General features: G+C 65.8%; 1 protein-coding gene across 2 annotated transcripts; it reads right to left on the reverse strand.

Annotated features, from left to right (window-relative positions):
* On the reverse strand, positions 1-26,819 carry SLC12A5 (solute carrier family 12 member 5). 2 transcript variants are annotated; one of them, XM_054173468.1, is made up of 26 exons: positions 26,738-26,819; positions 14,030-14,124; positions 13,675-13,806; positions 13,343-13,489; positions 12,756-12,810; positions 11,679-11,809; positions 11,313-11,554; positions 11,025-11,236; positions 8,717-8,884; positions 7,759-7,857; positions 7,553-7,610; positions 6,695-6,869; positions 5,739-5,857; positions 5,334-5,432; positions 5,104-5,223; positions 4,824-4,928; positions 4,578-4,746; positions 3,589-3,784; positions 3,339-3,508; positions 3,116-3,247; positions 2,812-2,919; positions 2,528-2,650; positions 2,261-2,448; positions 1,975-1,989; positions 1,330-1,463; positions 1-954 (listed from the first exon to the last, which is right to left on the reverse strand). In XM_054173468.1, the coding sequence occupies exons 1-26, from the start codon at positions 26,802-26,804 to the stop codon at positions 863-865; spliced, it is 3,351 nt and encodes a 1,116-aa protein (XP_054029443.1). In that variant the 5' UTR covers positions 26,805-26,819; the 3' UTR covers positions 1-862. The 2 variants fall into 2 exon arrangements, with proteins under 2 accessions (XP_054029443.1, XP_054029444.1); XM_054173469.1 differs by lacking the exon at positions 26,738-26,819 and adding an exon at positions 20,814-21,081.
* Positions 26,820-27,199: the final 380 nt, after the last annotated feature.

Consider the following 27,199-nt stretch of genomic DNA (forward strand, 5'->3'; position numbering starts at 1 on the left):
CAATGACACTCAGGCAGCTCCAGCTGGCCGCAGTGTGGCCACGGTGGGGCCTCTGCTTGGCACTGCTGCTCCAAGCCACAACCAGGGCACAAGCACCAGGAGAGCACCAGGGAAAAGCAAGCCTGAAGTCAGTGGGAAGAGGGACAAGGAGCACCCACCCACCCCAGGCCAGGCCTCGTGCTGTCATGGGATCTCTGCTATGGCTGCCCCCCCACCCTCTGCCCCCTCCAAACCAGCATTCTGCATCTCCGACAGCTCGGCCTGTGGCCTCCAGAGACGGGCAGCACTGAGTCAGCAGCGTGGTGTGGATGTCCAGGTCCACCGTGGCGAGGGGCAGCCAGGGGTCAGTGCCACGGGAGGCAGCCCTGGGCACTGCCAGGGGTGGGGAGAGGAGCGTCCGGCGAGGAAAGTCGTGCTGGTGGCCTCTCTCTTCTCCCTGCGCCTCAGCGGAGAGGCAGGGCACAGGCACGTCCAGCCAAGCTCCGCGCAGGGGCAGCGGCACGGCAGGGCCCGGTGCCCATCTCAGCACAGCCACGTCCTGCCTGGCCAGGGCCCGCGGGCGGCGGTGCTGGGGCCGGGCGGCGGTGGCGGCGCTGGCGCGCAGTCCGCGGTACTCTGTCTGTATTTATGTACAAACAAGGACAGCAGTGCTGTGATGTTGCAATGAGGAACAGCTGCTCTGGTGCTGGATGCTCCCGGAAGATCAGGTGCTGCAGTTCGCATGGAGAGGTCAGGGGCACGGCCGAAGCCAGGTGAAGTTTCTGCGCACCGGCTGCCGCCCGGCGTTCCCTCCTCCCTCCAGCCGCGGTGCACGGGGTGGGGGCGCTCAGCGTGCACACAAACCTCTCTTGCACGCCGAGTTTCAGGAGTAGATGGTGATGACCTCCCGGCCCCCACCACGCACCAGGAGCACTCGGTCCAGGTGCTCTGTCAGTACCTCCAGGAACTCCATGTCTGCACGGCCGTCAAGGAGGGCCAACACCACAGTGGACCGTGGGCACAGCCCTGGTACCATCCCTGCCCAGCCCCACGTCTGGGGCACCAAGCCACCAAACAACCTCACCCCAGAACCAGCGTCTCAAGACCCTCTCACCCTTCCCATGTGTGTCAGCTCTGCCTGACGGGCAGGCTGCTGCCAATGACAGCTGTCAGACCCCACCAGGGGCAGGAGGGATGTGGGGGAGTCTGGGGTCTGATGCTAGACCTCTCCCCCTTGGCACTCACTTGGAAGAGCCACCAGCTGTGGTGGGAGTCATGGCCCCCACAACTCCCCCTGCAGCAAAGTGCCTTGGTGCCAGTGCCAAGGCAGTGGCCCTGCAGGAAGGATACAGTTCTCATCCCCTTTCCGGTTGCGGGGAGGCCCTGGCATGTTCAGCAGGACCAGCTTGGCATCCTGGGACTTCTTCACAATCACTTCATTGAGCTTCACGGCCGTGTGCATCCTCCGCACGTTGGACTGGTTCCTGGGGGTGATGGCAGGTGTGGGCACGGGGTTGGGCACAGCCAGCCTCTGGCCCCACACCACAACACAGGGACTGTGGCATGAGCTTGAGGTGCAGAAAGCTTTGCTGGGCACAGCTGCTGGCGGCTGCGAGCCTGCGCTGGCGGCCGCGAGCTGTGGGGCCCTGTACTATGCCCACAGGCAGTGGCACACTGCAGCTGCTGGGAGCCAAACTGTGTGGGAGTGGGCAGGAGCAGCCAGCCCCACCACCACTATGGATGCCCAAGCCCAGGTTTGCAGGGAGCTGTCAGCAGCCTCCCAGGGCACACAGGGAGCACACTGCACAGGTACTACACAGCACCAAGTCTGCAGCCACAGCCCCCCACGTGCCCCCTGGGTGAGCTGTCTCACACCATGCCAGCAGCCACTGAGCCACCCTCATGCACGAAGGCAACCCCAGTGGCCCCAGCTGTGCCATTCCATGAGCAGTGACCCACTCCCAGGACCCCCAACCCAGCCAAATCCAGACTTACAGGTTCTCCCACTCCCTGCCAGGAGCACAGCAAGGCCGGGGGGGAAGAGAGGAAGAGAGAAAAAGAGAGAGAGAGGTGAATGCCAGATTGTGCACCCCAAGCCCCCACAGTACATACTGCCCAGGCACCCCTCCCCCCACTCCCACCCAGCCCCTCCACAGGGGCGAGTTTAGAACACTCAGACCCATCCTTGGAGCAGGGACTGAGCTGGTGCTGGTGGGGCAGGCAGGGGTGGCCAGGGACATGGGGCATGGGTGGGAAAGGGTGGCAGTAGGCAGGGCCATACGGCTTCATGTTGAAGAAGTCCTTGATGCCCTCAGGGCTGACAGGGCTCTTGCTCTTGTTCTTCTCTGCAACAGACTTCTCCTTGGTCCAGGTGAGATGGACCTTCTCAGGGGCTGTCTCCACCTCATCACCAGGAGACTGAGAGCTGCTGGAGAAGGTGGTGGCGTTTTTGTCGTGGATGAGCTGAACCTGCAGAGAGGAGAAGGAGAAGGTAGGCAGCGGCCGGGGCCAGCCGCCTGCCCAGAGCGATCCTGGTGCAGCTCCTCACCTCCTCCTCCGGCTTCTCTTCGCCGTCTCCCACCTGCTCCTCAGGGACATTCAGGCGCAGGCGCGTGTTGGCCGGGTTCTTGCGCCGGATGGAGCCGCGGGACTCATCCGTGATGCTCTGGATCTGTATGAGACAAGGGTCAGGCAGGGGAGTGGGGCAGAGGAGCGAGGGCTTGGCCGCGCAGCCCCCGTCCCGCAGCCGCGGCTCCCCGCAGGACACACAGGGAGCTGTGGGGGCACCGCCGGCAGGGGGGCTGGATCGTAGCCAGCCTGTCCTGCGCTCACCTCCCGCTCCCTCTCGTTCTTGGTGAGGTGCATTTGCTTGAGGATCTGCGAGCGCTGCTCCATCACCAGCGTCTTCTCGTAGGTGTAGGCGGAGATGTCGCTCTCGTGCTGCGGGGGGAGGGACGGCTACAGGAGGATCCGTGGGGCAGGGCAAACTGCACCCACCACTCCCTGTCTGGCCCTGCCTGCCTCCGTGGATCTCAGCGTCCCCACGGTGCTGCGTGCCCCCGTGGCAGGGGCTGTCTGGGCTCGCTCACACGCACAGCACCCTGGGCTGTGGCACCTGCCCCATGCCAGCGCTCACCATCTCCACCACCTCCACCTCTGCGGTGATGCGCAGGTGGTAGAGGAACGTGGTCAGGTCCTTCTTCATCTGGATGCTGTTGTCGTCCATCTGTGCCACCGTGAAGATCCGCATCTTGCACTTGCGCCAGACCTGCGCAGAAGGGAGGCGTGGGCACGGGCACGGCTCAGCGGGGACAGCCCCGCCCACGGCCCCCTGCCCCACGCTGTTGGGCCTGAGCTACCTTGTGGTGCCGCAGGAGGAAGGGCAGCAGCATCAGCATCCCCCCGTCGTGGACGATCCACCAGACATCGATGTGGCCCTCTGAGAACCGCTCCTGGTTGCCCGGGAACATGGCGACATTCTTGGCCACCAGCAAGGCCAGGTGCCCGGCTGTGGTCTCTCGCACCAGCTCTGGGAGGGGAAGGGCCACGTCAGCCAAGGCGGCTCGCAGCACCCCCAGCCCAGCGGCACCTGCCCTCCGTGGTGCCTACCGATGAAGTTCCTCCAGGTCTGGTGGTCCTCCTTCTGGCGCCAGCTGCGGGGCCAGCCCACCAGCACGGTGTTGTGCTGCAGCCCGCCCAGCCCGCTGGACTGGATGAGGTGGGACATGCCGTCACGCAGGTTGGAGGAGATGACCACCTGGCAGAAGCCCTTCACCTTCTCCGCTTCCATCAAGCGCCGGATGGACTGGGGGTAAAGGAGGGGGGTCAGAGGCCACAGGGCGTGGGGACGCCCTGGCAGCGGCACCCTGGCTAGGTGGGGTGTGGGGAGCAGGGTCTGGGTGCAGGGGGTGCCCAGGACTCCACACCCCACGGCAGATTCCAGGGGGCTCCAGGCTGCGAGGGGTGAGGCTCGGTGGCGAGTGGAGCTGGCACTCAGCTCTGTGCCGTGCCGAGCGGAGGGTGTCCCTGTGCCAGGGCTCTGACGGGCAGCACAGCGCCAATTAGAGTTATTTACTCAGAGAAATTACAATGTCTGCACGGGGGAGAAGCTGTTTGCTGCCGAGGCTTTAATCTCATTAATGTGCCACTGGCTGCTGCAGCGGCAGCGGGGTGGGGAGGGCTCTCCTTCCAGTGGGGAAAGCTTCCATCTCCCACCCTGCCTGGCACTGGGGCCATGGGGGCTACGAGGGCCCTGGGGCAGCCGAGAGGGCAGCACAGCAGGCCCTGGCCAAGCACCATGGCGTGCCGTGCCACGTGGTGCTGTGCCATGCCTTGTCAAGCCCTGCAGCAGCTGGCCAAGACTGGGACCAGTGCTCAGCTGGTGCTGGTATCTCTGGTGTCTGAGGAAGCATGCAGGAGTCTGGAGATCCCTGTGGTGCCCCGAGCAACGGTGAAGCGTGAGGACTCTGGGCTCTTCCCAGTGCCACCCCAGCACTCTCACAGCCAGGTCTGGCCATAGAGGTGTAATGCTTCTGGGCTCCCAGGGACAGCTGTGAGCACCTACAGCCAGAGCCCCAAATGGCATGGGCAGCTCTCACCTCCTCCGCTCTCTGTGCCTGTGGGTGGTTGTCCAGGAAGGTCCCTTCCAGCACAGAGGCCACAATGGTGAGTCCCTTGCCAGCCTTGAGCTGCGATGTGAAGGACAGGAGCTGCGGGTGCACCACGTTCTGCTCCTGATCCCCACGGACCAGCACCAGCAGCTGTGGCCTGGAAGGAGAGTCCAGCAGTCAGTGCCTGCACCCCAGCCATCTCCCACCAACTGCCCCTGGTCCCCCTGGCCTCACCTCCAGTTCTTGGTGTGGGGAGGTCCCTCCTCCAGCCGCAGCAGGGCATAGCGGGCAGCGCTCAGGGACAGCCCACGGATGCCATCACCCCACTCCTTCTCTGCCCTGAGGGCACAGGCACGGCGTAAGGGATGCCCACAGGATGCCCACGGCTCCGGCTGCTGAGCACCATGCTGGCACCCTGCCTGGAGCAACCCGGGGCAAGCAGCCCATACCAAGGGGCTGGGGGGGGTGCGCTGTGAGCACTGGCTGGGGTCTGCAGCACCCTGGCCACCCTTACCCACGGTACTCAATGTATTTGTAGATGAGGCCAGCGATCAGCATGGCCACCAGCGCGTAGTACCAGGAGCAGATGAACATCAGCGCCAGGCAGAGGCTCATGCCCAGGAAGGACAGGGTCCTGCCAAGAGCAGTGTGCTGTTACAGCAGGTCCCTGCAGGGCCTGGGGTGGCCCGGGGGGGTGGGGGTGTGACAGGACAGCCTGTCCCGCTGGTGCCCGGCCCAGCTCACCAGTGGTAGTAGCGGAAGCGTGGGCGCCAGTTGGGCGTGCGCAGCAGCGTCTGCACGGCGCACGCCAGGTTGACGAACATGTAGCACATGAGGAAGAACCTGCGGGAGAGAGGCACAGGGCTGAGCCAGGCGTGCCAGGGTGGGCCAGGCCTCCCGCCCAGACCCGTGGCACTGCCCGGCCCCAGGGTCACCCCCCAACAGAAGGGCAGCTGGGTCCACGGAGCCACCAGGGCCAGACACCAGACAAAGGAGGGGCCCTAGGCTCCCTCTTCCCGGGTGGGGGTCAGGGGCATTCCCCCTCCCCAAGGAGCAGAGACATGCACGTGCCACCCGCCTGGCCAGGGCAAGGGGCGTGGGCCCAGCAGCCGCTCCCGAAGGTGCAGGTGGACAGAGCATGCTGCCTACATGGAGAGGATGGGAGCCACCTCGTCCAGGGAGGCGATCAGGATCCCGATCTCGCAGATGCAGGCTGTGAGCAGCAGGGCCCACGTTGGCTCTCCATTGGCTTTGCCATGCCCAAAAACCTGGCAGTGGGAGGACAAGAGGGGCGAGTCAGGGATCTGTGATGCCAGCACCATACAGCCCTGGGTGAGGGTCCTTGGCACAGCCCGATGAGGCCACACCTGGTTGTGAGCAGGCACCAGGTGCAGCGGGGCTGTGCGAGCAGTGCCACAAGCTGACACACATCCTGTGCCCGGGAAGTGACCCCCAAGGCTGATGGGGACTGGCACCCACTGATGGTCCTGCCCCGTTCCCAGCAGACCCTACGGCACTCCCCTGCACTCAGAGCATCCTCTGCCCTCTGGGATCCCCACCCAGAGACAGGTCCTAGCTCAGCCTAGCTGCAGCCACCTTGCGCTGGGGACAGAGACGCTGTCGGTGGAGAGCGGCTCCAGCTGCGGCTGCGGGGACGCGGGGCGGGGGGCGGTCTGGGCACAAGGGAGGGGGCCAAGGGCTCGTGTCCGGACGCATTAGAGGGTGGTGAGGCAGGAGCGAGCGGGAGCTGGGGCTGGCGGGTGAAGGAGGAAGATAAAATTAGCTCGCTCTTCCCTGGGGGGAGCTGTCGGGTTGGATTTGGAGCTGAGGTTCTGAGAACGCGTCTGCCGAGAGCGGCGGGGGAAACACGAACAGCACGGCAGCGGGGGGAGGGCAGCCTGACCTTTCCCGGCACTCTCCCACCGACACCGCAGCCGAGCCCACCACGGCCTCCCGCTGCCCCACCGGTACCAGTACCGGTACCAGTGGGAAGAGGGCAGGACAGGCAGGCTGGCAGCATGGCTGGCTTGGGCAGCATAGGTGCCCACCAGTCTCCCATGCAGTGGCCAGTTGGGGCTGGCAGTGCCAGGCTCGGGGGGTCCTACCCTGAGGAAAGGCACGATCCCATCCCTGGAGATGGCCTGCAGGAGGCGGGGGGCTCCAGTGAGGCTCTGCAGTCCAGCCCCACATGTGGAGAAGAAGGAGCCGATGACAATGACCCACGGGGACGGCCATGCCAGGGTGCCAACCACCAGGTTCCCGTTGACAGCTTCACCAAACCTGTGAGGCACCAGCATCACCCACGGCTCCATCCCAGGGCTAAGCCCCTGGAGTGGCTGCACTGCACTGGCACAGCCCCTGCAGGACCAGCCACCAAGGGACACTGCTGTGGGGGGGACAGGAAAGGACTGGGAAAGGGCCCTGCCCCAGCTGCCCATGGCCTCCACCCCACACAGGAGGTGAGCAAGGGAGGGGGTGACTGTGGTGGGGGGCAAGGGGAAGAGGTGGGAGGGGGACCCCATCCCCTGTGCCAGGAGGAGGCTGACTCGGGCTGCATGCAGCTGGGTCTGTTTGTGTTGGTGCTGACGACCCAGAAGTGTCACCTGCCACGTGTGGTGAGCAGGGTGCCCCAGATACATGGCACAGGCAGCACAGGCTGTGCAGGCAGCTCTGCCTGTTGACAAACAAGCACTGCCTGCAGTCCTGGAGCCCAGGGGGCTGCAGATGTGCAGCAAAACATGCTCAGGGCACACACAGGCTCCCAGAGCTCATTGCAGACCTGTCTGAGAGCCCCCCCAACCCCCAGCACTCTCACCCTGAGACACCCATGGACCCTACAACCAGTGTACCCTGGCTGCAGCCCCTGCCCCAGCCCATTGCAGGGGGCTGCTCCCGGGGGGGCTGCCCCCGGGGGGGCTGCCAGGCTCCTCTGTCCCTGCCTCAGATGGCCCCAGGACACTCACTTATCACGCAGCACAACCCCCTCGATGCACGCCCCGAAGAGAACCACGGAGCTGATATCTGCCAGGTGGTCAAGGAGAGAGAAGATGCAAAGCACTATCTGCCCACCTGCCCCTCTGCCAGTGGAGCATCACAACCTCTGTCCCAGCCCCATGTGGCACAGTGAGCCCAACCCCCCTCAGCCTGGCAGGCAAGCCCTGAAGGATACAGACGGCAGAGGTGGTGGCAATGGCCAGGATGGTGCCTGTGGGGATAGACTTCTGGGCATCCCGCAGGTCTCCAGAGCGGTTGGAGCCAGCCATGATGCCTGGGGAAAGAGGAGATGGTGCCACAATGGGCAGACCCACAGCCCTCGCTGGCACGATGGCTCATGTAGGGCACTGCACAAGCCCTGGCTGTGGTAGGGCACCGGCTCAGCAGTGTGCCAGGCTGGAGAGAGGGCTCACAGCTGGCAGCAGAGCAGACACTGCCGTGGCTCAGGGCCCCCAGCCCACTCCCTCCATCTTCCTCAAGCCGCAGTCTGAGGCCACTCAAGGATTAGGTTCAAAATGCTCTTAAGTGACTTGTCTCATTAGCCCTTAATTAGCTCAAGCAGGGATATGGTGACTGCAGCAGTGGCAGGGTCCAGCCCCAGTGCTGCTCTGGGAAGGCAGGAGCCAGACTGGGACATGGCTGGCATCAGCAGACATGGCACAGCCCAGAGGACAACTCATGCTCCTGCTGTGTCCCAGGGTGACTGTGGCACCGGGCAGGATGGCAGCAGGGCCTGCGTGCCATGTGGTGCTGCAGCCCCCACCCGCCTGCCAGAGTCACCTGGGACAGCCCTGGGGGTCCCACCAGCTCTGGCACCGGTGGAGCCGCAGGTGGGACCTGGCAGCTGCACCCATGGCAGCTCTGCAACGGGCCTGGGGCGGGGGGGGGAGGCCCCGCCGCCCCCGGGGAGCTATAAATACCACGGGGGACGTCAGCGCGGCGCGGAGCGGCACCAACAGATCTGGAGCGCGGGAGGCTGCGTGGGAGGTGCGGGCTGCCAGCCACCCCCGCACCCCGCACCCCGCATCCGGCACCGGGGGCAAGCACACGTGGGGCTCACCGAGAGCGGGCCCGGGGGCACGTGTGCCAGCCGGCGCCCGCAGCGCGCGAGCGAGGCCAGGGGCGGCTCCCACCTGTGACCGAGGGGAAGTAGATGCCAACGAGCAGGGTGAAGTAGGAGGTCATGTCGCTGAAGACGTAGGGCTGGTCCATGTCCACCGGCACGTCGGGGGGGCTCACGGAGGGCAGCCCCCTCTTCTCCACGATCACGCCTTTGGTCAGGTACGAGCTCCAGAGGTTCTCTGCCAGGAGGCGGGATGCCCGTCTGAGCTGGCGGTGCCCAAGAGCAGCCTGCAGCCAGCAAGGCACCCGCCAGCACCGCAGCCCGCAGGGGTGGAGCAGGAGGGCACCCAGGGCCGCTGGCACCCGCCGGGCAAGCAACCCGGCACGGGTGTGCGGCCTGGGCAGCACAGGTGGGCAACCAGCGCAGGTCCATCCCAACACTGGCACCGTCCCTGCAAGCTACTGGAGCAGCTGACAGGGGATCGCAGCAGCAAATAATTAAGAGGGTAATATCATTAATGCTGATCAACACAGGTTTAAGGAAAGTGGATCGTGTCAAAGTAACTTGATAATGTTTTTGATGGGATTACGAGCACGGGGCTGATGTAACAGGCTTAGTGTCCCTCCCTGTGCTGCCTTGGCCACAGGCTGGGGTGGAAAACTGGAGCAGCAGAAAGCAGCCAGCCCTTGGGCACGGCGCAGAGCAACCAGCAGCCCTCAGCGTGGCACTGCAAAAGGATCCAAAAGGGGAGGGAGGGGGGGGAGGGCCCACCGGGACCAGCCCCAAGCCCCTCTCCCCAGCTGCATCACCTCCCCTGACCACTCTGAGGTGACAGATGAGGCTGGCAGCTCCCACCCACACACAGCCCTGCCCAGCTTGTCCCCCTGCAAAGGCATGATGCAGTGCCAGGGGCACAGCCAGTCCCAGACACCTCTGCCAGGGCCATGTGGTGACGCTCCATCCTGAGACACTGCCAGCCTGGTCATTGTGGCCACCTATTGTCCCAGAGCTATGTCCTAGCTTTGCCTTGCACACATAACTGTGAGAGCATTTGCTGTTGACTGCTCTGACCAAGACTGGCCAGGCTGGGCAGGGGGTTCTGCATCCCCTCCACAGCAGGGCCATCTCCAGCAGGAGGTGGCTGTACCCAGCAGACAGGGACCCTTTATCTGGCTCATAAGACCTCGGTACAGGATGGCATCGAGACCTCCCAACACCCAACAGCTGCACTCCACCACATCCCTGTGGCATGGCCTGGCAGCCCCAGCCCTGGGCACACAGCAGTGTCTGAGCTCCTGCACCTGGGTCCACACAGCTGCTGAGAGAAGGACAAGCTGGAACTACCCCACAGCCATCCTAGTACCAGGTGGTGACACAGCCAGGGCTGCCCCATGGCAAGTGACAGCTGCTGCCAGGCACCCCAGCTCCTGCCCTGTCCCATGGGAACCACCAGAGATGAAGCCACCATAAGCTCACTGCATGCCCCCAACATGCTGCACAGCCACCACTGTGACACCTGCCTGGCACCTCCTGGCCCGGCTGCAGCACTGGAGAAGGGCTGATCCTGCTCACAGTTCTGCAACCCCCTACACCCACCTGGGTGCACCCAGAGCAGCTCCTGCCAGCATGCCTCTGCCGAGCAAGGGTCTGCAAACGCCCCCTTGAGTGTGGCCTTGAGCATTGGCCTCTGCCACCCACGGTGGAGCACGATTGCCTGGTGAACGTATCAGCAGCTCAGGAAAAGCAGGTCAGGAGTGGCTCCTCCCCACAAACCCAGGAGCGTTCCTGCGGCCCTGGCCACTCTCCCAGCACGGCTGTGGCCGCAGCAGCAGAGTGTCCCCAAGGGACAATCGCTCCTTGCAAAACCTCAGATCAATACCAGCCTCTCCCAAGGCCAAGAGGAAGCAGAGGGAGGATTTATTGCTCCCCAGCCTTCGAGTCTCCTCCGGAGCCATCCTGCTGCAGCCTGTCTGGCACAGCCCATGCTCGGGCAGCAGCAGCACACAGCTCGGGTGCCTGGTGCAAGAATCTCGTCCTGCTGCCCAGCACGGGGTGGGCACAGCTCACTGCACCCAATGGGCAGAGCAGCCTGTGGCAGGTATCACCCACGTGCCAACACTCCTGGACACAGCACTACCCACCGCCCCCACAACATCTGCCAGGCATGCCCAAGGGGATGGCTGCCCAGCCACACAATGGCCCCGTGTGGAGCCAGCCCCTCTGCAAACACTGCCAGTGGTGCTGCCTGGCAGGCACAGCCACTAACCCCCCCACAGCTCCCCTGGGGCTTGTCCTACGCCTCCATCCCCATTCCTCTGCCCTTGCTTCTCCATAGATGCTCCTCCACCCCAACTCCTACAGCCCAGCGCTGTGCCCACCTTGGATGAGGCCGCTGGCAGCACCAGGGATGCCCTCGATCTCGGTCACGTTGTTCATGGTGAAGTACTCATCACAGGTGGCATTCAGGAAGCGGGAGGTGCAGAAGAGCTCCCAGAGCTTGGAGCCCACTGTCTCATTCCCTTCCACCACCATCTTGGTGCAGAGGTCAAAGCCATGGCGTGAGAGGGTCCTGTTGCCCAGGAGGCAGATCCTGGTGGGGAGCAGGCACTCAGAGGTGGGTCTGCAGCCCTGGCCCCACCGCAGCCCCCTCCGGACACCGTACTCACGGGAAGCTCGGAGGGTCGAAGGCTGACTTGATGACACCGGCATAGATGGCAAGGATGGAGAGGATGACACAGCCCAGGAAGACCAGGGCAAACTTGTTGACATACTTGACCCCCACGAACACCACGGTGGCCATGCAGGTCAGCACGCAGGTGCCATACACGCGCATGTTGTTGAGCATGGCAGCCGCCTCCCCGCTGGCATCCTCTGCCTTGAAGATGGCCATGGCTGGGAAGATGTAGGCCTGGGAGAGAGTCACAACATCACCACCACTACAAAGGTTCAGGAGTAGGAAGCACAGGCAGGTGAGGTGCCCTGCCAGGACCTGAACCCCCGGCATGGCACTGGGGGAAGCTTCAGACACATACCAGCAAGATTTCAATGGTGCCCAGGATGTACATGGCGCCGGCAAAGGTGGTGCCCAGGTAGAAGCAGAGCCCCACAGCCCCACCAAACTCAGGTCCCAAGGAGCGTGAGATCATGTAGTAGGAGCCACCAGCTGCCAGAAAGAGCAAAGATGGGCCCCAGTCAAACACCAATGGTACCCCCAGCCCCGCCAGGGCAGGGTGGAGCCAGGGCAGTCCTGAACCCTGCTCCAGAACAGAGCAGGACATCGTCCCCAGGGCCCTGGAGCGGCAGGAGCGATGTGCTGGCAGAGCCACTGCCTGGGAGCTCAGCAGCCAGGTGTGATGGCTTCGGGGACCTGTGTCCCCTGGGACACCAGGCAGGTCCAGGGACATGGGCCACACCCTGCTCCATCCTCCCAGAGGAGCCCTTAGAGCTGGGCTGCCGGGATCGATGGTCCCACTGCGGCAGCAGGATGATGAATGGCTTTAATTACACCCTGTGCTGGGGCTGTCAGTGCAGTGCCCAGCCAGGCTGGCACGGATCACTCGGGCTCTGGGGCTGGGCATGCTCTGGGAGAGGCAGGCCAGGGTCACCCACACAGCCAGACCCCCACAGATGCCTCCCCGGCAGCAGGGACCATACACAGCATCATCCTCGTGTCTGGCACAGCTTGGGGCGGCCTCGGGAGTGGCTGCCCCTCTGCCCAGCCCACAGTGCCCGGCACACCCAGCTCCCCATCCTCCTGCCAGCAGGTCTCCCTGGCTTCCCCGCAGCCTCCCAAGTCTGGCAGAGGGTGGAGCCGTGGCTGGCGGCTCTCACCGCCATCTGCACCTCGCGGCTCCGGGGACGGGTGGTGGCTCCGGCTCCACCCTCCCCAGCCACGGCAATCCACGCCGGCTGGTGGCGGATGCCGGGGAGTTGCTGGCAGTGGCATCCACACCAATGGGCAGCCCGAGCTCAGCCGGCACAACCCCGGGAGCAAGGCAGCTTTGAGGACGCTCTCTGGGAAAAGCCCTTTGCCACCCGAGTGCCCAACCCACAGGAAGCCAGCTGCCCTTGACCCCAGCGCACACACACAGGCACGGTCCGAGCCCTACCTGGCACCACGCCATTGGTGGCAATCGCGCTCATGGAGATGGCAGTCAGCATTGTCTGTGGGAAGAAAAGCCACGTGGGCACCACGCAGTGCTCCCTCCTCACTGGGGCAGAGGGGCAGGGAGTGGGAGGAGACATTGGGGTCACGTCGGGACATGAGGCTCCTCAGGCCGTGTTGAGATGTGCCACGGGGCTGGGATGCCTGGGGGAGGGATGGGAGGGCTTGGAGGGGCCAGTGGCACTGCAAGGAGTTGAGGGATCCCAGGCTGCCAAGGACACTGCCTGTGTCCAGCACTCCCAGCTTCTGCCCTGGGGTCACTGTCCTGGACAGCTGGGTCACTGCAGCATGGCATGGGCAGGGCACTCTCCCACCATCTCACTCCACACAGCAGCTTCAGTCTGGATCATCACTTGTGCACCGTTCTGCTGCTGACTGCTTTGGGAAGCTTCATGCTTCTCCTTGCTCAGAGTGAGGCAGGGGAAGGGGCAGGGGCAGGACAGGGTGGCCTGGCAGCCAATGTGCCTTGCCACAGTTTGGCCAGCCCAGCTGGTGACCCCCAGACAAGGTCTGCAGGGGTTCATCACTCACGCAGGAGCAGCAGAGGAAGACCATGCAGAAGGACTCCATGATGCCAGCAATTCCCACCACCCAGGTGAGGCGCAGGAAGAGAATGACCCCGAAGATGTTCTGGAGGCAGGGCAGGTAGACACCCATGAAGGTGCCCATCCGTGGGGCCTGCCAAAGGAGAGAGCAGCCATCAGGGCTCAGAAGCCTGGCTGGCAAAGGAGCAAGGGGTCCTGCTCCTCCTGCCACACGGAGAGGGACCCTGGGGAAAACCAATCCCCAGCAGGGGCTGAGGGACCCAGCTGTCCCTAGGGCAGCCCCTGGAAAAAAGGCTGTGTCCCTCCTGTGTCCCTCACCTGCACTGGCTTCTTCTTGCCCCCATCATTGTTCTCAGCCTCCTCATGCTCCCGGCTGCCCTGTGGCAGGTTGGTGTAGTTGGCCAGCCCACTCAGCAGGGACGAGACCATGGGACTGGTGTCCATCTCCTCCTGCACAGAGCAGAGCCCCGAGATGTGAGAACAGTCCCACGGGACCCCAGCCAGCCCTGGGACCTGGAGACTTTGCCAGATGCCACCCCACCACAGCAGTGGCAGCTGGGGGACCCTGTCCTGGGGCTCCAGCATGTCCCAGTGCCCAGGGTGCGTTGGCTCAGCTGCCCAGTTCACCTCCCTCCCCAGGGACCGTCCCTGCCCTGCCACCCACATGCCCTACCTCGAAGAGGGCCATGTTTTTGCCATCGTACTCCTTGCCCTTCTCCAGGTCCGTGCTGTTGATGAAGGGGCTGCTCTCCTTGGGATTGCCATCGCCTGCAGAGACGTCACCAGGTCAGCCAGGCGGCCCCAGCCTCTCTGCGGGGGGTCACATTTGCACCCCAGCTCCCACAGGAGGACCACCATGGCCACGGGCACCACGCTCACGCCTGACCCAAGGACAGGCGATGGCACCCCGCGTCCCAGCCGCTGGTGTCGCCTCTCATGCCACACAGGGGCAGGGGCCGGGAGTCACACGGTGCCCCACCTAGCCGTGCCGGCACACGGGCCCGCCGGAGCGCATCCACGCAGTGAGGCGAGCAGTGTGGATCCAGGGGGAACCCTCCCGGCAGGACGGCTGGCAGCAATAACTCACGGCATGGGGCACCCGCAGGTGAGCGTGCCAGGGCTGCCCGCAGTGCTGCGTCGGCAGGGGCAGGATCTGGCTGACCGCTCAGCGGGTCACCGGCGGAGGGGGACAGTCCCGGCACGGTGCCTGGAGCAGGGCGAGCAGACGGACGTCTGGTTCCGCTCCCCGACACGCATCACAGGAGCAGGGGCCACGGCCTCACCGGCTGAGCCGCGCAACGAAGAGGTGTCCAGGGGTGCCAGCAGCTAGAAGAGGGTCTGCCCAGAGCAGCAGAGCCACCTGCAGCAGTGCAGAGCCCGCAGAGCTGCTGGGACAGGGCTGCGGCTGCTTGCTGCATTGACAACCGCGTGCAGAAGAAAGCCGGCGCTGGCTTAACAGGGAGGAAAACAGCCGAGCTGCAGAGCAGCAGAAATAAATCAGGCTGGAAATGGAGCGGCAGCGAGGACGGTTCTGCCGGAGCGGCGCAGCCCTGAACGGAGGCCCAGAGGAGAGGGTGGCAGAGTGGAACAGGGCTGGAGACGGAGAACATGGTGCTGAACTGAGCGGCACAGGAAAACCTGATTCCTGGCCCTGGGCAGGAGGAGAGGAGCTCCCTACCACACACCCATCCTCGGCAACGTGGCCCCACAGCTAGGGCCATTGCACCGCGACAGCAGCAGCCTCACTGAGCAGGCTGCCTGCGTGGGCTGGGTCACAAACATACCCCACACCGCAGGCCAGGGCAAGAGCCATCCCTTCCACCAGCCCTGAACCCCGAGTCTGGGAGAACCCAAGCTGTAGGGACAGCACCAGGGCCACCCAAGGGCCAGGGCAGGGCAGCCACCTACACACCGGCAGCCCCAGGACAGACCTCGAGCGTTGGGAGCAGCCCAGCCCTTGGAAGGCCACCTGCCTCCTGCCAGTTGACTCATGTTTGGGATCCTTGGAGCAGGTTTGGCTGTGTGTGGTGGTGATTCACCATCTGCAGTTTCCCTGGCAGACACAGCACTCCTGGCTGACCAAGAGGTGAAGCCCTGAGCACCGCAGGTGACACCTACCTGTGGGCTGGCCCCCACCTCCTGCCAGTCCCCTCACTCCTCTGGTGTGGGGCACCAGTGTCCCTGATGGCACAGCCAAACTCCTGCACAGGAATGGCTGTGGCACCACCAGGACAGGCTGGCCCACGGTCCAGCCAGTCTTACCCCAGAGCCCCCTTGATCACTCATCTGGCACCGTGTGGTGCACCCTCAGTATGTGTCATGCTGTGTGTGCTCCACCTAAGGGTGCATGGTGGGCTCTCAGCACGGACCCATGGTGCTCCTTGCTCCAGGTTTGCTCTAAATCTCTGCACCCAGCACTCGTTAGGTAACAGCAGCATGGGCTGGCACCCACCGGCTCCAGGAAGTGCATGGACATGGCACCACCAACAAGCCTCCAGGCCACCAGTGGGGCCCACCCCTAGCACAGGTGCATGAGGGTGCAGGTCTGGGGCTCCCTGGAGCCCACGCCCCCATCGAGACCGAGCGCTTTCGGGCAGTGCCCAGGGGATACAGGCAGCCCGGCAGGGGGAATGCGCTGACAGCCGCGGGGGCCCGCGGACCCCACCGGGAGAGTGGAGCCCGCGGGGGCCTCGCCTCGCCGCCTGATACCCGGCCGACGACATCACCGTGCTGGTTTCCATGGCAACGCCGAGCCACGGCCGCCTCGGCTCCCGCTCTTATGTAACGGCGCAGGCGGCCGGCCCCGCACCCGCGCCCCGGACCCCCGGCCCCCACCGCCGCGACCGTGGCCCCTGCCCGCCCCGACTCCAGGACCTGGCACTGCCCAAATCCGCGCCACAGACGCCGGCAGCACCTCAGGGTGCCCAGACTCCCATTCGGCACCACAGCAGCACCCAAACCTGGCGGTCCCTCACCCCCCGGGCCGGGACACGTCCCCTCCCGGCACCGCACGGATAGCGACCCCGGGCTTGCATCGCCTGGGCTGGCCCGGGGCACAGCAGCCCCTCTCCCGGTGGCGTCACCGGGAGGACTGGCACTGGGAGAGGCCTCAGGCTGGCAGGAGGTGGGGACATGGGGACGTGCAGGCAGCACAGCTCTGGCATCCCCAGGGCACGGCTCAGGAGACCCCTGGCCCCTGCCTCAGCCTAGCCCCACAGGCTGGCAGGAGTTAAAAGCCAGGGCCGCAGGGTCCCAAGTGACAATGCTCCTGCTCCCCACTCCTGACAGAGACCATTTTGCCGCAGAGGGGCTGGTGCAGCTCTCCCCAGCAGCTGCCACAGTGTTTGTGAGCTGTGCAGGCAGGGGCAGCAGGCAGTGTCCACTCACCCACCCCCACCACCACAGCCAATCCCTGCCTGGCAGTACTGAGGGGGGTGACACCACCCAGCCACGGGGACACACAGGACATTGCCAGGTATCCCCAGCACCTCGTGGGCCTGCCTGTGCCCCTCTGCCCCAGCACAGCCCAGCATGGGAGAGGCAGCACGAGCAGAGCCGAGCCATGCCAGGCTTCGATCCCAGCGCTCAGCTGCCCCCCTCCCCAGGGATCACTCAACATGAATCGGCCTTTTAATTTGCTGCGGCAGCTGGAAGGGCTCACAGCAGGATTGCTGGCAGGAACCCACAGCCCTGCCATGGGCACCGTGCTGTCCTGCTCTCTGCAGGGGCTACCACCAACCCTGCCTGCCCAGGGCACCCCAAACACAACCCTGCTGCCCAGCCAAAGGGACCATCCCTGCACCCCTGGGAGCTCACCCTCCCCATGGGCCAGTGCTGGGGCTGCAGCACAGCCACAGCTTGATCTACTAATGGCTTTTCACTCAGCCCTAAATTGGGTTGGGAAGCGTCATGTCCCTTATCCCAAATCCTCCCTAATCGCGTTACATGGTGCAGGGCACGGAGCACTGCCTGGGGAGCCTCAGCAGCTGAACCCCCGGGGGCTAATTGACCAGAGCTGCTGCTGCTCCAGCTGTAGCCAGCCTGTCCCCCCCAGGGCACATCATGCGGACCAGCTCCCTGGCAAGCACTGGCTCTGGGGTTGTGGCACCAGCTGGAAGGAACAGCAGGTGAGGGGGGACACGGTGGGGATAGCCCCCAGCCCCACACTGCCCCTGTTTGTGCTCCCGCAGTGGTCCACAGCCCATCAGGTGGGTGCTGGCAGAGGGTTGCTGACAGCTCAGGGACCCCTGCGCAGCACTGCTCCCCCCACACCAGCCCCAGGACCAGCAGCAGTGCGGCGGCTGCTCATGTGCCCAGGGACGCCCTGGGGCTCCCCTGAAGGCATACAGGGCACCTTGACTTTTGCCAGAGCATTCGATGGCACCGGCTGGCAAGGAGCCTCCTCCTGCTCCCTGGGGCTCTGCCTGCAGCCAGCAGCAAGGGGCACCCCAGGGTGACCCCAGCAGCCCAGCGAGCACATGGGTGAGCACGTGGCCCTGGCTGATGTCCCCAGCTGCTGTTCTGCAGGAGCTGCTGACTGGGGAGGCCACGCTGCTGTGCTGTCACCCCTGGCCACCAAGGGGACTTGGCCACACACCCGCTGGACTGGGGCTGCCTGAGGCAGGTGGGGGTAACCAAGGGGCCCTTGTGGCCCCTGGCACCTTTGCCCACCCAAGCTTCCTGATCTGTTAATGAGGGTATCTGCCCACTGCCCTGGAGAGGATGATGCTCAGAGAGGCCATGGAACCCCCACTGAAACAGAAACCACCCTGTCCAGCAGCAGCCCTGGTGGCCAGAGCAGCCCCGGCTCACGCTGGCAGCAGGCACAGCAGAGCCAGCTCCCGGCTGCAGCAGGGGATTGGGATGAGGGTTGTGGGCTGCTCCCTCTGTGCTGCCCATCCAGCCAGCAGGCACACTGAGTGGCCTTTTGGGCTGGATTCTATCACTGCCTGACCCAAATTGGACCAACTGCTACTTCAGACCTATCCTCTTCCTTCCTAAGCAGAGGATTATCCTCCCTTTGATCAGCCGGCCCTGCGGGCGCAGGATTTCCAGCACAGGCGCTTTGGCTGCTGCGTTTAAACAGCTTCCCAGATTCTCCGACAGCCTGAGCCCTGTCTTGGAAATGGCCGGGGCCACAAGATCCAGCAAAGCTCCGGGGCCCACACCTCCCTCCCCGGGGCAGATGGGTGTCTCCAGGCTAAAGCATGGGAACAGCAGCCTGCAGCAGGACTGTGCCTGGCATTTCCACACCCCAAACAGAGCAGTGCGAGCTGCCAGCCTGGACACTGCAGCCCTGCCTGCTCCCCTGCTCCCCACACCTCCCCAGAGGGACTCATTGGCCCAGCCCTTGCTGGAGCTCTTCCAGCCCTTGTCAGGAGTCTCTTGCTTTCTGCCCCAGAATAGGGACACCTTTTGGCCTAACAGCAGTGGCCTGCATGGCACCCAGGGCTTCAGCAGCTCCTCTGTGCTCAGCAAGTCACTGGATGGTCAGTGCTGGACCAGCACTGGCAAACCGAGGTGGGGGGAGCACTGACAAGCAACAGCTCTGCCACCCCCATGGGGTGTCCAATGGTCCCTGCAGACAGACCCTGTGCAGGCAGCTCAGTGTGACCCTCAGCAATCCACTGCTCCACAGCAGCTACCTTCAGCATAGGCATGGGGTGCCCTGCTGGTCCCCCTCCAGCAGATGCTCTCCCAAGCCCAAGGTCCTGTCACCTCCAGCCCTGCATCCTGCCATCCCACAGGACACCACCTAGCCAGGCCCGGCTCCAATGACAGCCTGCCTGGTCCATCTGTAGTGGCGCCGTGTCCAGCCCTCCCGCCAGACCCCAGCAAGGCAGAGATGCCTGCGTCCATGCCGCCGGCACTGCCACATCGCAGTCACAGCGAGCAGAATGGATCCTGGCACTGCAGAGGGCAAGGAGAGGGCAAAAGCTCAAGGAAGGGCACATCTGGGGGTCAGTGCAGCTCCCCCCAGCCTGGCAAGGTGTCCCCGGAAGGCTCCTGCCAGCCCTGACCTTGAGGGGAGCCCTGAATAAACAAGCAAACAGCCTCGGGTCATCAGTGCAGAGCAGACACCAAAAGCCTCATCGAGGCTGTGCTCAGCGCCTCACTGCAGGCACCTGGGGACTCCTGCAGCGGCAGATAGGGCCGGCTGTCCTCTCCCGGATGGGGACCCGGCGAGGGGCTGGGACACACAGAGAGGCCCTGCAGGTCCCCTCGTGCACATCGCGGCATGTCCCTGTCTCCAGTCAACCCCTGTGCCCGACAGAAGCACCTGCAGCAGAGGTGCTGTGCTGGCCCAGCTGTTGCAGCTGGATGTGGCCCCACAGGGCCCCGGAGCCCTCCGTGGCAGCTCAGCTGGTGGTGGGTGCCCGGGGAGAGCCCTGTCATAAACGTGGGTACTGCCATGGCCCGGCGACCCCACCGCCCGGGAGTTGCGGCCCCGGCCCTGCCCGTCTGCACTGCAGCACGCCCGCCACGACACGGATTGGCACCGCTTGGACCGGGCTGGCACAGAACGGTACGGGCTGGACCGAGAGGTCCAGCTCGGTGTGGCTTGGCACGGCTCGGCTCGGCTTGGCACGGCGTTGCAGAACGCAGTGGCTCCGGGGCCGAGCGGCTCCTCCCGCCCCGGCGCGGGGCCCGGCGGCCGGTTCAGCACCACGGACAGCGGCGGGACCGGCAGTGGGGGGGCAGCAGGGAGGGACTGGAAAGACTGGGGGGCGGCAGCGGGAAGAAAGGGGGAGGCGGAAACGGGGATGAGGAAAGCGGGATAGAGTGATGGGGGGGCGGCAGCCAAAGATGGGGGGCGACAGCAGGGAAGGTTGGGGGGGCGGCAGCGGGAGGTAGGAGGTGATTGGGAGGGATGGGGAGGGGGTAGCTGGGATGGGGGGAGGGGGGCAGCCAGAGGGAGAAAGCAGCTGGGAGAGGGTAGTTGCGGGTGGGGGACGGAGAAGGGAGAGGGGTGGCAGCCGGGAGCGGGAAGCCCTGAAGGGGTCTTGGGCGGGAGGGAACGGCCGTCAGGGCTGCCCAGAGATGACAGGGGCCGGCGCCCGCCAGGATCGCCCGGAGCGCAGCCCACAGCCCCAGCTCGGGAGGAGCCTCCCGGGAAGCCCTGAGCACGGCTCGGCCCCGCCGCGGCTCCAGCCCTGCCGAGCCGCTTCCCCGGGCTGCCGCAGCGGCGGGAGAGGGACCGGGCCGGTGCGGAGGCGACGGCAACGGGAGCGCAAGCAGCCCCGCACCGCCCGCCGCATCCTCGGAAGGTCCACGTACCGAGTGCAGCCGGTGCCCGAGGGTTCTACCCTCCTGCCCCGCGGCGGGGTCCAGTGGCCCTAGCACCCTCCGCCTTTGCGCTATCTCTCCTCCGAGCCCCGGCCTCAGCCCGGCGGAGGCGGCCACCCCCGGTCCCCGCGGTTCTCCGTGTCCCGATGCCCGGTCTGCCGGTGCCTCACCTTGGCTGGCGCCGCCGTCGCCGTCCTCGCAGTCGGCCAGGTTGTTCAGCATGGCGCCGGCTGCCCGCGGCCGCACGCCGCTGCCCGGGAGCTCCGCGCTCCGCTCCGCAGCCAGCCGCGTCCCGCGCCGCCTCCCGCCGCCCCCCGGCGCCGGTGGGAGGGGGCTGCAGTGCGGAGGCGCCCGGGCTCACGGCTCGCTGCTGCCGACGGAGCGCAGCCCGGCCGCTCGCTTCATCACGTATGCGGGAGGCATTGCCCCCGCCGCGGCGGGGAGGGGAGCAGCGGCGGGGGAGGGCGCGGAGCCGGGTGGGTGAAGGAGGGGGGGCGTGGAACTAGGGCACAGCAATGCTGCGGGCCCCGGCTAGGCGGGACGGCCCCCACCCCGCACGTCACACCGGCCCCTGCACCGGGCCCTGTACCTGCAGCGACGCCCCCACCCAACACCGGCCCCCACATCCCGCACCGGGCTCAGCACAGCCCCAGGCGCTCGGCTCGAGGGCGTGAAGCGGGGTAGACCCTGCGCCTGCGGGACCGACACGTCCCCGGAGAACACCGAGGCCTGGGGTCAAGGCAACCTACTGCCCGGGCAGCTCCGGGTGGGTGTGAGGCTTTGGGTGAGGGGCAGCACCTGGGAGGGGCGGTAAGGAGAAGCACCTGGGGAGGGGCAGTGTCAGCCACGCTGAGGACCCCTCTTCAGGCAGCAAGGCCCCCACACACACTTCGGGTGGGGACAGCGGGCAGGACCCCGGAGACGACCCCCTAGGGCCGCTAGTAGCCCCTCTCAACCCGGGAGGGTCTCGGTCCCGGCGCCGGCTGCAGCTCCAGCTCCAGCATCTCCTCGGAGCGGGTGTAATGCCTGAACCCGCCGACGCCCGTTAATTCTCAGCGGCTGTAATTAATTAATTGTTTACTTTCTCCTGGGCGGGGGCCAGCAGCTCTGAAGCTCAGAGACTCCCCGGGTCTGGCCCCGCGGGGCAGGAGGCTCGGATCGCCCCACCAGCAGCCCGCCTGCTGCAGCCAGGGCCCCCGTGACCCACCTCTCCCAGGAGCCACAACTGGCACAGCCCTGGCTCCACCACCAGTGGTGCTAGGCAGCCTGCAGGCTTGCGGGCAGCTCAGAGCTGCCAACCTCCCCTTGCTCAGCCCCCAGACCCCTGTCCCTGCCCGGCCCCATGCCCTCACCCCCACACCCCTTAGCCTCAAATGGTGCTAGGGCTTGAGCAAGGGCCTGGCTGACTCCCAGGGCACGACGCTGGCCTTTGCACGAAGTCTGCACAGCCTGGCTGCAGGCAGAATGCAGTGGGCAAAGCCTGCCTCCCCGGGGGTCTGCAGAGACATTCCCCCCACCTCCTGCAGAGTCTGTGAGGAGGCAAAGGGGCAGGGGGGGCAGAGGCCAGCAGGCTGCCAAGGGCCAAGAGGGCGATTTTTGCACAGGAGGCCACAGCTCAGGGGCTCGCCCAGGAGGGATTTTCCTGCTGAAGCAGATGGGGGGAGGGAGCACGTGAAAGACCACTAATCCCCTAATCCCGGGATTATGGCTCCATTTCAGGGGCTGGGATTTGCCAGCCATGCACGGGGGCTGCGCTGTCCACTGCATCCTCAGCCCACACACAAGGTCCCACCAGTGTGGCAGGGCACACTGGGGGTGTCCCCAGGGCACAGACAGACCAACAGGGGGTTTGGCACCCCAACACAGCACTGACCTGACCCCAGCATGCCAGGAGCAGACTTGGCATGGCTCAGGCAGTACCTGCAGCACCCAGGGTGCCAGGAAAGGGGTCTAGCACTGAGGCTACAGACAGGGGCATGGGCAGAGGAGCTGGGAAGGGAGTGAGGCAGGCAGCTTTCCCTGGGCATAGGAGGGGGATCAGCTGTTCGGGTGCAGACAGGATCCTGGCATGGAGCCAGGTATGGCATCAGTGCCCCACTTAACCACAAGAGGCTGCCCAGGAATGACGAGGGAGAGCTGCACAGCTCCTCTGCCAGGCCAAGGGGTTGGCAGCTGGACCATCCCTGCTTAACGCCTCCACACTCACCCAGGGATGGAGACTGCTGAGCTGTGTGAGATCCTCAGGAGCCACAGCCTGTCTGGGGCATGGAGCATCCCTATAAATCAACCTGTGCCACCACAGACCCCACAGAGTCCCCCATGCATTTCTCAGACCCTCCTGTACCCACCATGCTGGCAGAGCCCAGGTGGAGGGCAGTGTCCCTGCAGCCCTTCCCCAGGCAGGTGCTCTTTTAGCTGCTGCACAGCCCTGTCCTGTCCTGTCCTTGAAGCAGTCAAACCTCCCTGGAGCGAGACACATGCTGCAGGTGCTGGGAAACCTCCTGAGGGCAGGGAGCAGGCAGCCTGGCAGCAGGCCACCCAGGAAGCAAGGGTGGCCACATGGCAGAGACGGCACTCAGCACACTGTACCCCTGTAGTGATCCCAGGAACTGCCAGTAGCCTGCCCAACTCATTCCCTGACACAGGACAGCCCCTGGCCTGGCTTGGCACGCTGCTCCTCACAGTGCTGGGGGTCTCAAGAGCATGAGGTCAGATCAGGGATTTGGGGCTGCGCTGGAGGATATGCATCCATCCCAGGGTGCCCAACACAGCTCTGTGCTGCTGATCCCAGGCCCTGTGAGCCCACGGGCAGCATGTCCTGCAGCACCTCGATGGGGCAGAACAGTCTTGCTCGTCCCTATCCAAACAGGGCAGGGCCCTGCCACCAGCACCAGGGCAAAAACAGAGCCTGGAGGTGATGTGGGTACCAGCTGGGACCTGTGGCCAGCTCCATCAGGACATGCAGAGGGACAGTGTCCTGTGGGGCTAGAAGAGGAGCCACAGTGAGCTGATACAGCTGCCTGAGGTGCCAAGCTCCAAAAGATGGCAGTGGGGCAGGGCAGGAGGACATGAACTCCTACATCACCAAGGCCCAGCTCTGCGTGCAGCTGGCGCAGCGTCCCTGGCTGCCCTGCCCAGATGTCTTGCCGCCAGCAGGCAGCCACAGATGTGACCTCCTTGCGCCAGGCCCTGCTCCCAGGCATCGCAGACGAGGAGCCCCCAAGCAGCCCCACGCCAGCTGCAGTGCCCCTGGCATGCTGGGCTGAGTGAGGGCCAGGAGCGACAGTGTCGGCTGAGGAATGGCAGAGCAGCCATCAGTGGCTGCTCCCAGGCACAGGAGTGCAGCTTACCAAGGCACTGGGGTGTCCTGCGTCCCACACGCTGCCCATGGCACAGCTTGTGCGAGTACCCCCAGCCCCTGGCACTCTGTGGTGGGTTGGGTGGCACAGAAAGGCCTTGGGAAGGTGCTGCTGGCAGCAGCTGGGTCTTGAACTGCCTCAGTCCTCCCAGGAGCAGTCCTACACACCCTTCATAGTGCAGCCCTTTGATGCTTTTAATGACAACTCTCAAGAGCACTCTGTCCCCCACAAATATGCCTGGCATAACTCCACGCTGGGGGAGCTTGAGGGGGGTGGTGGGCTGGGGAGGCTGGGCCCTCTGCCTGAGCCCCCCCGCCCTTTGCATGTGCCCTTTGTGCCTGGTGCCCTCCCACAGCCATGCCCACGGCCCCTAGCCCCACGGTAGGTCTGGGAGAGCAACTGAGCCCTCCCCAGCATCAGAAGTCGCCGGCAGGGATGACACCAGGCCCGGTTTCCGTGGCAACGAGAAAGGCTCCTTAACCAGTTGGTTGCCATGGCGACTGCCGCCGAGCCCGGCTGCCTCGGGACATGGCGCGGGGGCTCCACTCCCGGGGTGCCCCAGCGCCCACCCCGAGCCAGAGCAGCAACCCGGGGAACAGGGAGGGTCCAGCCCCACTGTCAGCGACCGGGAGAGGGTGGCCTAGCGCCCATGAAGGGGCCAGACTTGCCCAGCTGGGTCCCAGGGTATGCCCACCCGATGACCCCCACGCCGCAGCTGCTGAGGGGAGCCCCCGGCGGGGGGCGGCAGCGGCCGGGTCCAGCGAAAGCCTCCAGAGCGGGGCGGGGCCGGGCCAGGCCGTTCCGACAGCGCCCTCTGGTGGCGGCTGGCCCCGCGCCGCCCGCTGGCGCCCCGTCCCATCTCATCTCGACCCCCGGGAACAGCCCCAGCTCCATCCACGACCTGGGGCCTCTACAGCGACTCCTGCCCGTGCCCTGCCCGGTACCGCGCCGGGCCAGCCGGGAACGAGGCCGCTCGGAGCCCGGCCGGTCTCGCAGCGCCGAGCAACACGGCGCGCCGCAGCCCCCGCCCGCTCCCGCCTTAGTCCCCGGGCCTCCGTGACCCACCCCAGCGCCGCTGACAGCCCCACGCACGACGCTGGGAAGGACCAAGCGGCACCAAACGCCCGCTCAGGACCTGCTGTCTCTCCCCGGTGGAGCGCAGCAGCTCTATCTTCCTCAACCCCACCCCACGCAAGCCCCACAGCACGCAGCTCCACGCCCCCAGTCTCATCCATGCCCCGGGGAGATGACACCCGGGCCCACGGAGCAGCGCAGGGTGTGAAATGAGGCAGTCCGGGGGCTCTGCAGCACCATGCCCCAACAGCCAGCATGCTGCCCCGACCCTCCCCACACCCTGCCCGACCCTCAGGCATCCTGCAATAGCCACAGCCCTGGCTGACCCACAGTGCAGGATGGGTCCTGACGTGGCTGCCAGCATGGCTGAGCTGCTGGATGTCCTCTGCAAGGGTGCAAGGTCACAGCTCAGCCGTCCCAGTGCCTCCCCTGCCTCGGCCCCCTCGGCATGGCCCACCCAGCTCCCCCCCAGCCAGGCCCACTCCATGCAGTCCACATAAGCAGCTCCACTGCCGAGCAGATAAAACCATTCCTGGAGGGGCACAGGCTCTGACCACGGCACCAGCTCAGCACCGACTGCTCTGCCTCTGGCACAGCCCATGGACCAGGCCCAGCTGCCCTGGGATGCCATGGAGAAACAAGTGTCCCTGCGCCCACTTGCAGCCATAGTGGGATCACTACGGCCAGGATGCCAGGCAGGGCACTCCAGAGATCACAGCCCACCGGCGGGGGGCACACCCTCCTGGGTGTGCGGACTCCATCCGGCTGCTTGCTGCCTCCCACCAGCGCCCTTCGCTGGGGGCGCAAGGTCACAGCTCCGTGCAGCGCGGTGCTTCCACCGGCCGGGTTTCTGGGATCGATACAGCTCTGGTGACGGTGCAGCCCTGCTACCACGTCCCCTGGGCACTACGAGGCGACAGCCCGTCGGCCCCAGTGCCCCTAGTCACCACAGCCCAGTGTGGCACTACTGCCAAGGGCTGGCTACAGCCATGCAGACTCAGTCCCCAGCCCACCCCTCCACCACGGCCCCCCGAGGAGTCATGTGCAGCCTCACACCCTGCCACCACCCCCCTCCATGTGCCAGCTGTGACCCTGGCGCTGCCCCACTACCACTCCTGCAGGAACCTTGTTCCGACAGCCCTTGGGGCCGGGAACAGAGCAGCAGAGCTCCCCGGGGACCAGGGGCAGCCCTGGGGGTACCCAACAATGTAGGGCCTGCCTGAGTCCCGAGCCCCACTTTGCACCCCCTGCCCCCTGTGTGCTGCAGCCCCGTGCCAGCCCCACTCCGGGGGCGTCTGTTCCTTCCGGGGGTCCCGAACGACAGATGGCTAACCCAGGACGACGCCACAACTCCCCCACAGTGCCCCGACGGCCCTGCACCCTACCTACGGCCCCCGCTCCACTGGTTCTGGCCCACAGACCCCCCCTCTACGGACCTTGCCCCGCCAGACGTCGCCGCACGGAGGCTTCCATGGACCCCTCCCCATGAACCGTGCCCTGCGGACCCTGCCCCACCGGACCTTGCTCACGGATCCTGCTCCACCGGCCCTGACCCGCCAGACCCTGCCCCACGGAGCCTCCCCACGAACACTGCCCCACCAGCTGTGACCCCCGAAGCCCACCCTCCGGGCTCCCCCCACCAGCCGTGGCCTGGCGCTCACCTCCGCCGCCGCGGGCGGGCGGGTCGGCGCGGCGGGCGGGCGCGGTGACGGTGAACCTCCGGCTCATGGCCCCGCCGCCTCCACAAGTGGCTCCGGGCCCCGGCGCCGCCGAGCGCGGCCCCGCCGGGCGCTGACCGGGGTCCTAGTGCCCGCGGCACCGCCCGCCGCGCCTCCCCCGCCCTGAACGGCTGGCTCGGCTCGGCTCGGCGGGTACAACTGGCACGGCTCGATTGGCACGCCTGGCTCGGGGGACACAGCTGGCGGGGCTGGCCCCGCGCGGTTGGGTTGGGTTCGGTTCGGTTCGGCTCTGCTCGACGGAGCGGACCGCGTTTAGCGGCCTCACTGGTCGAAGCCAGGATTGCCTCCCGATGAACCGAACCGGGTCGAGATAGGTCCGCGCTCTGCCCCCGCCCTGCGCGGAGCCACGGCCACTAATTACAGCTAATTACAGCCCTAGGCTGT

This window comes from Dryobates pubescens, chromosome 26 (genome assembly GCF_014839835.1).
Source record: "Dryobates pubescens isolate bDryPub1 chromosome 26, bDryPub1.pri, whole genome shotgun sequence".
NCBI lineage: Eukaryota > Metazoa > Chordata > Aves > Piciformes > Picidae > Dryobates > Dryobates pubescens.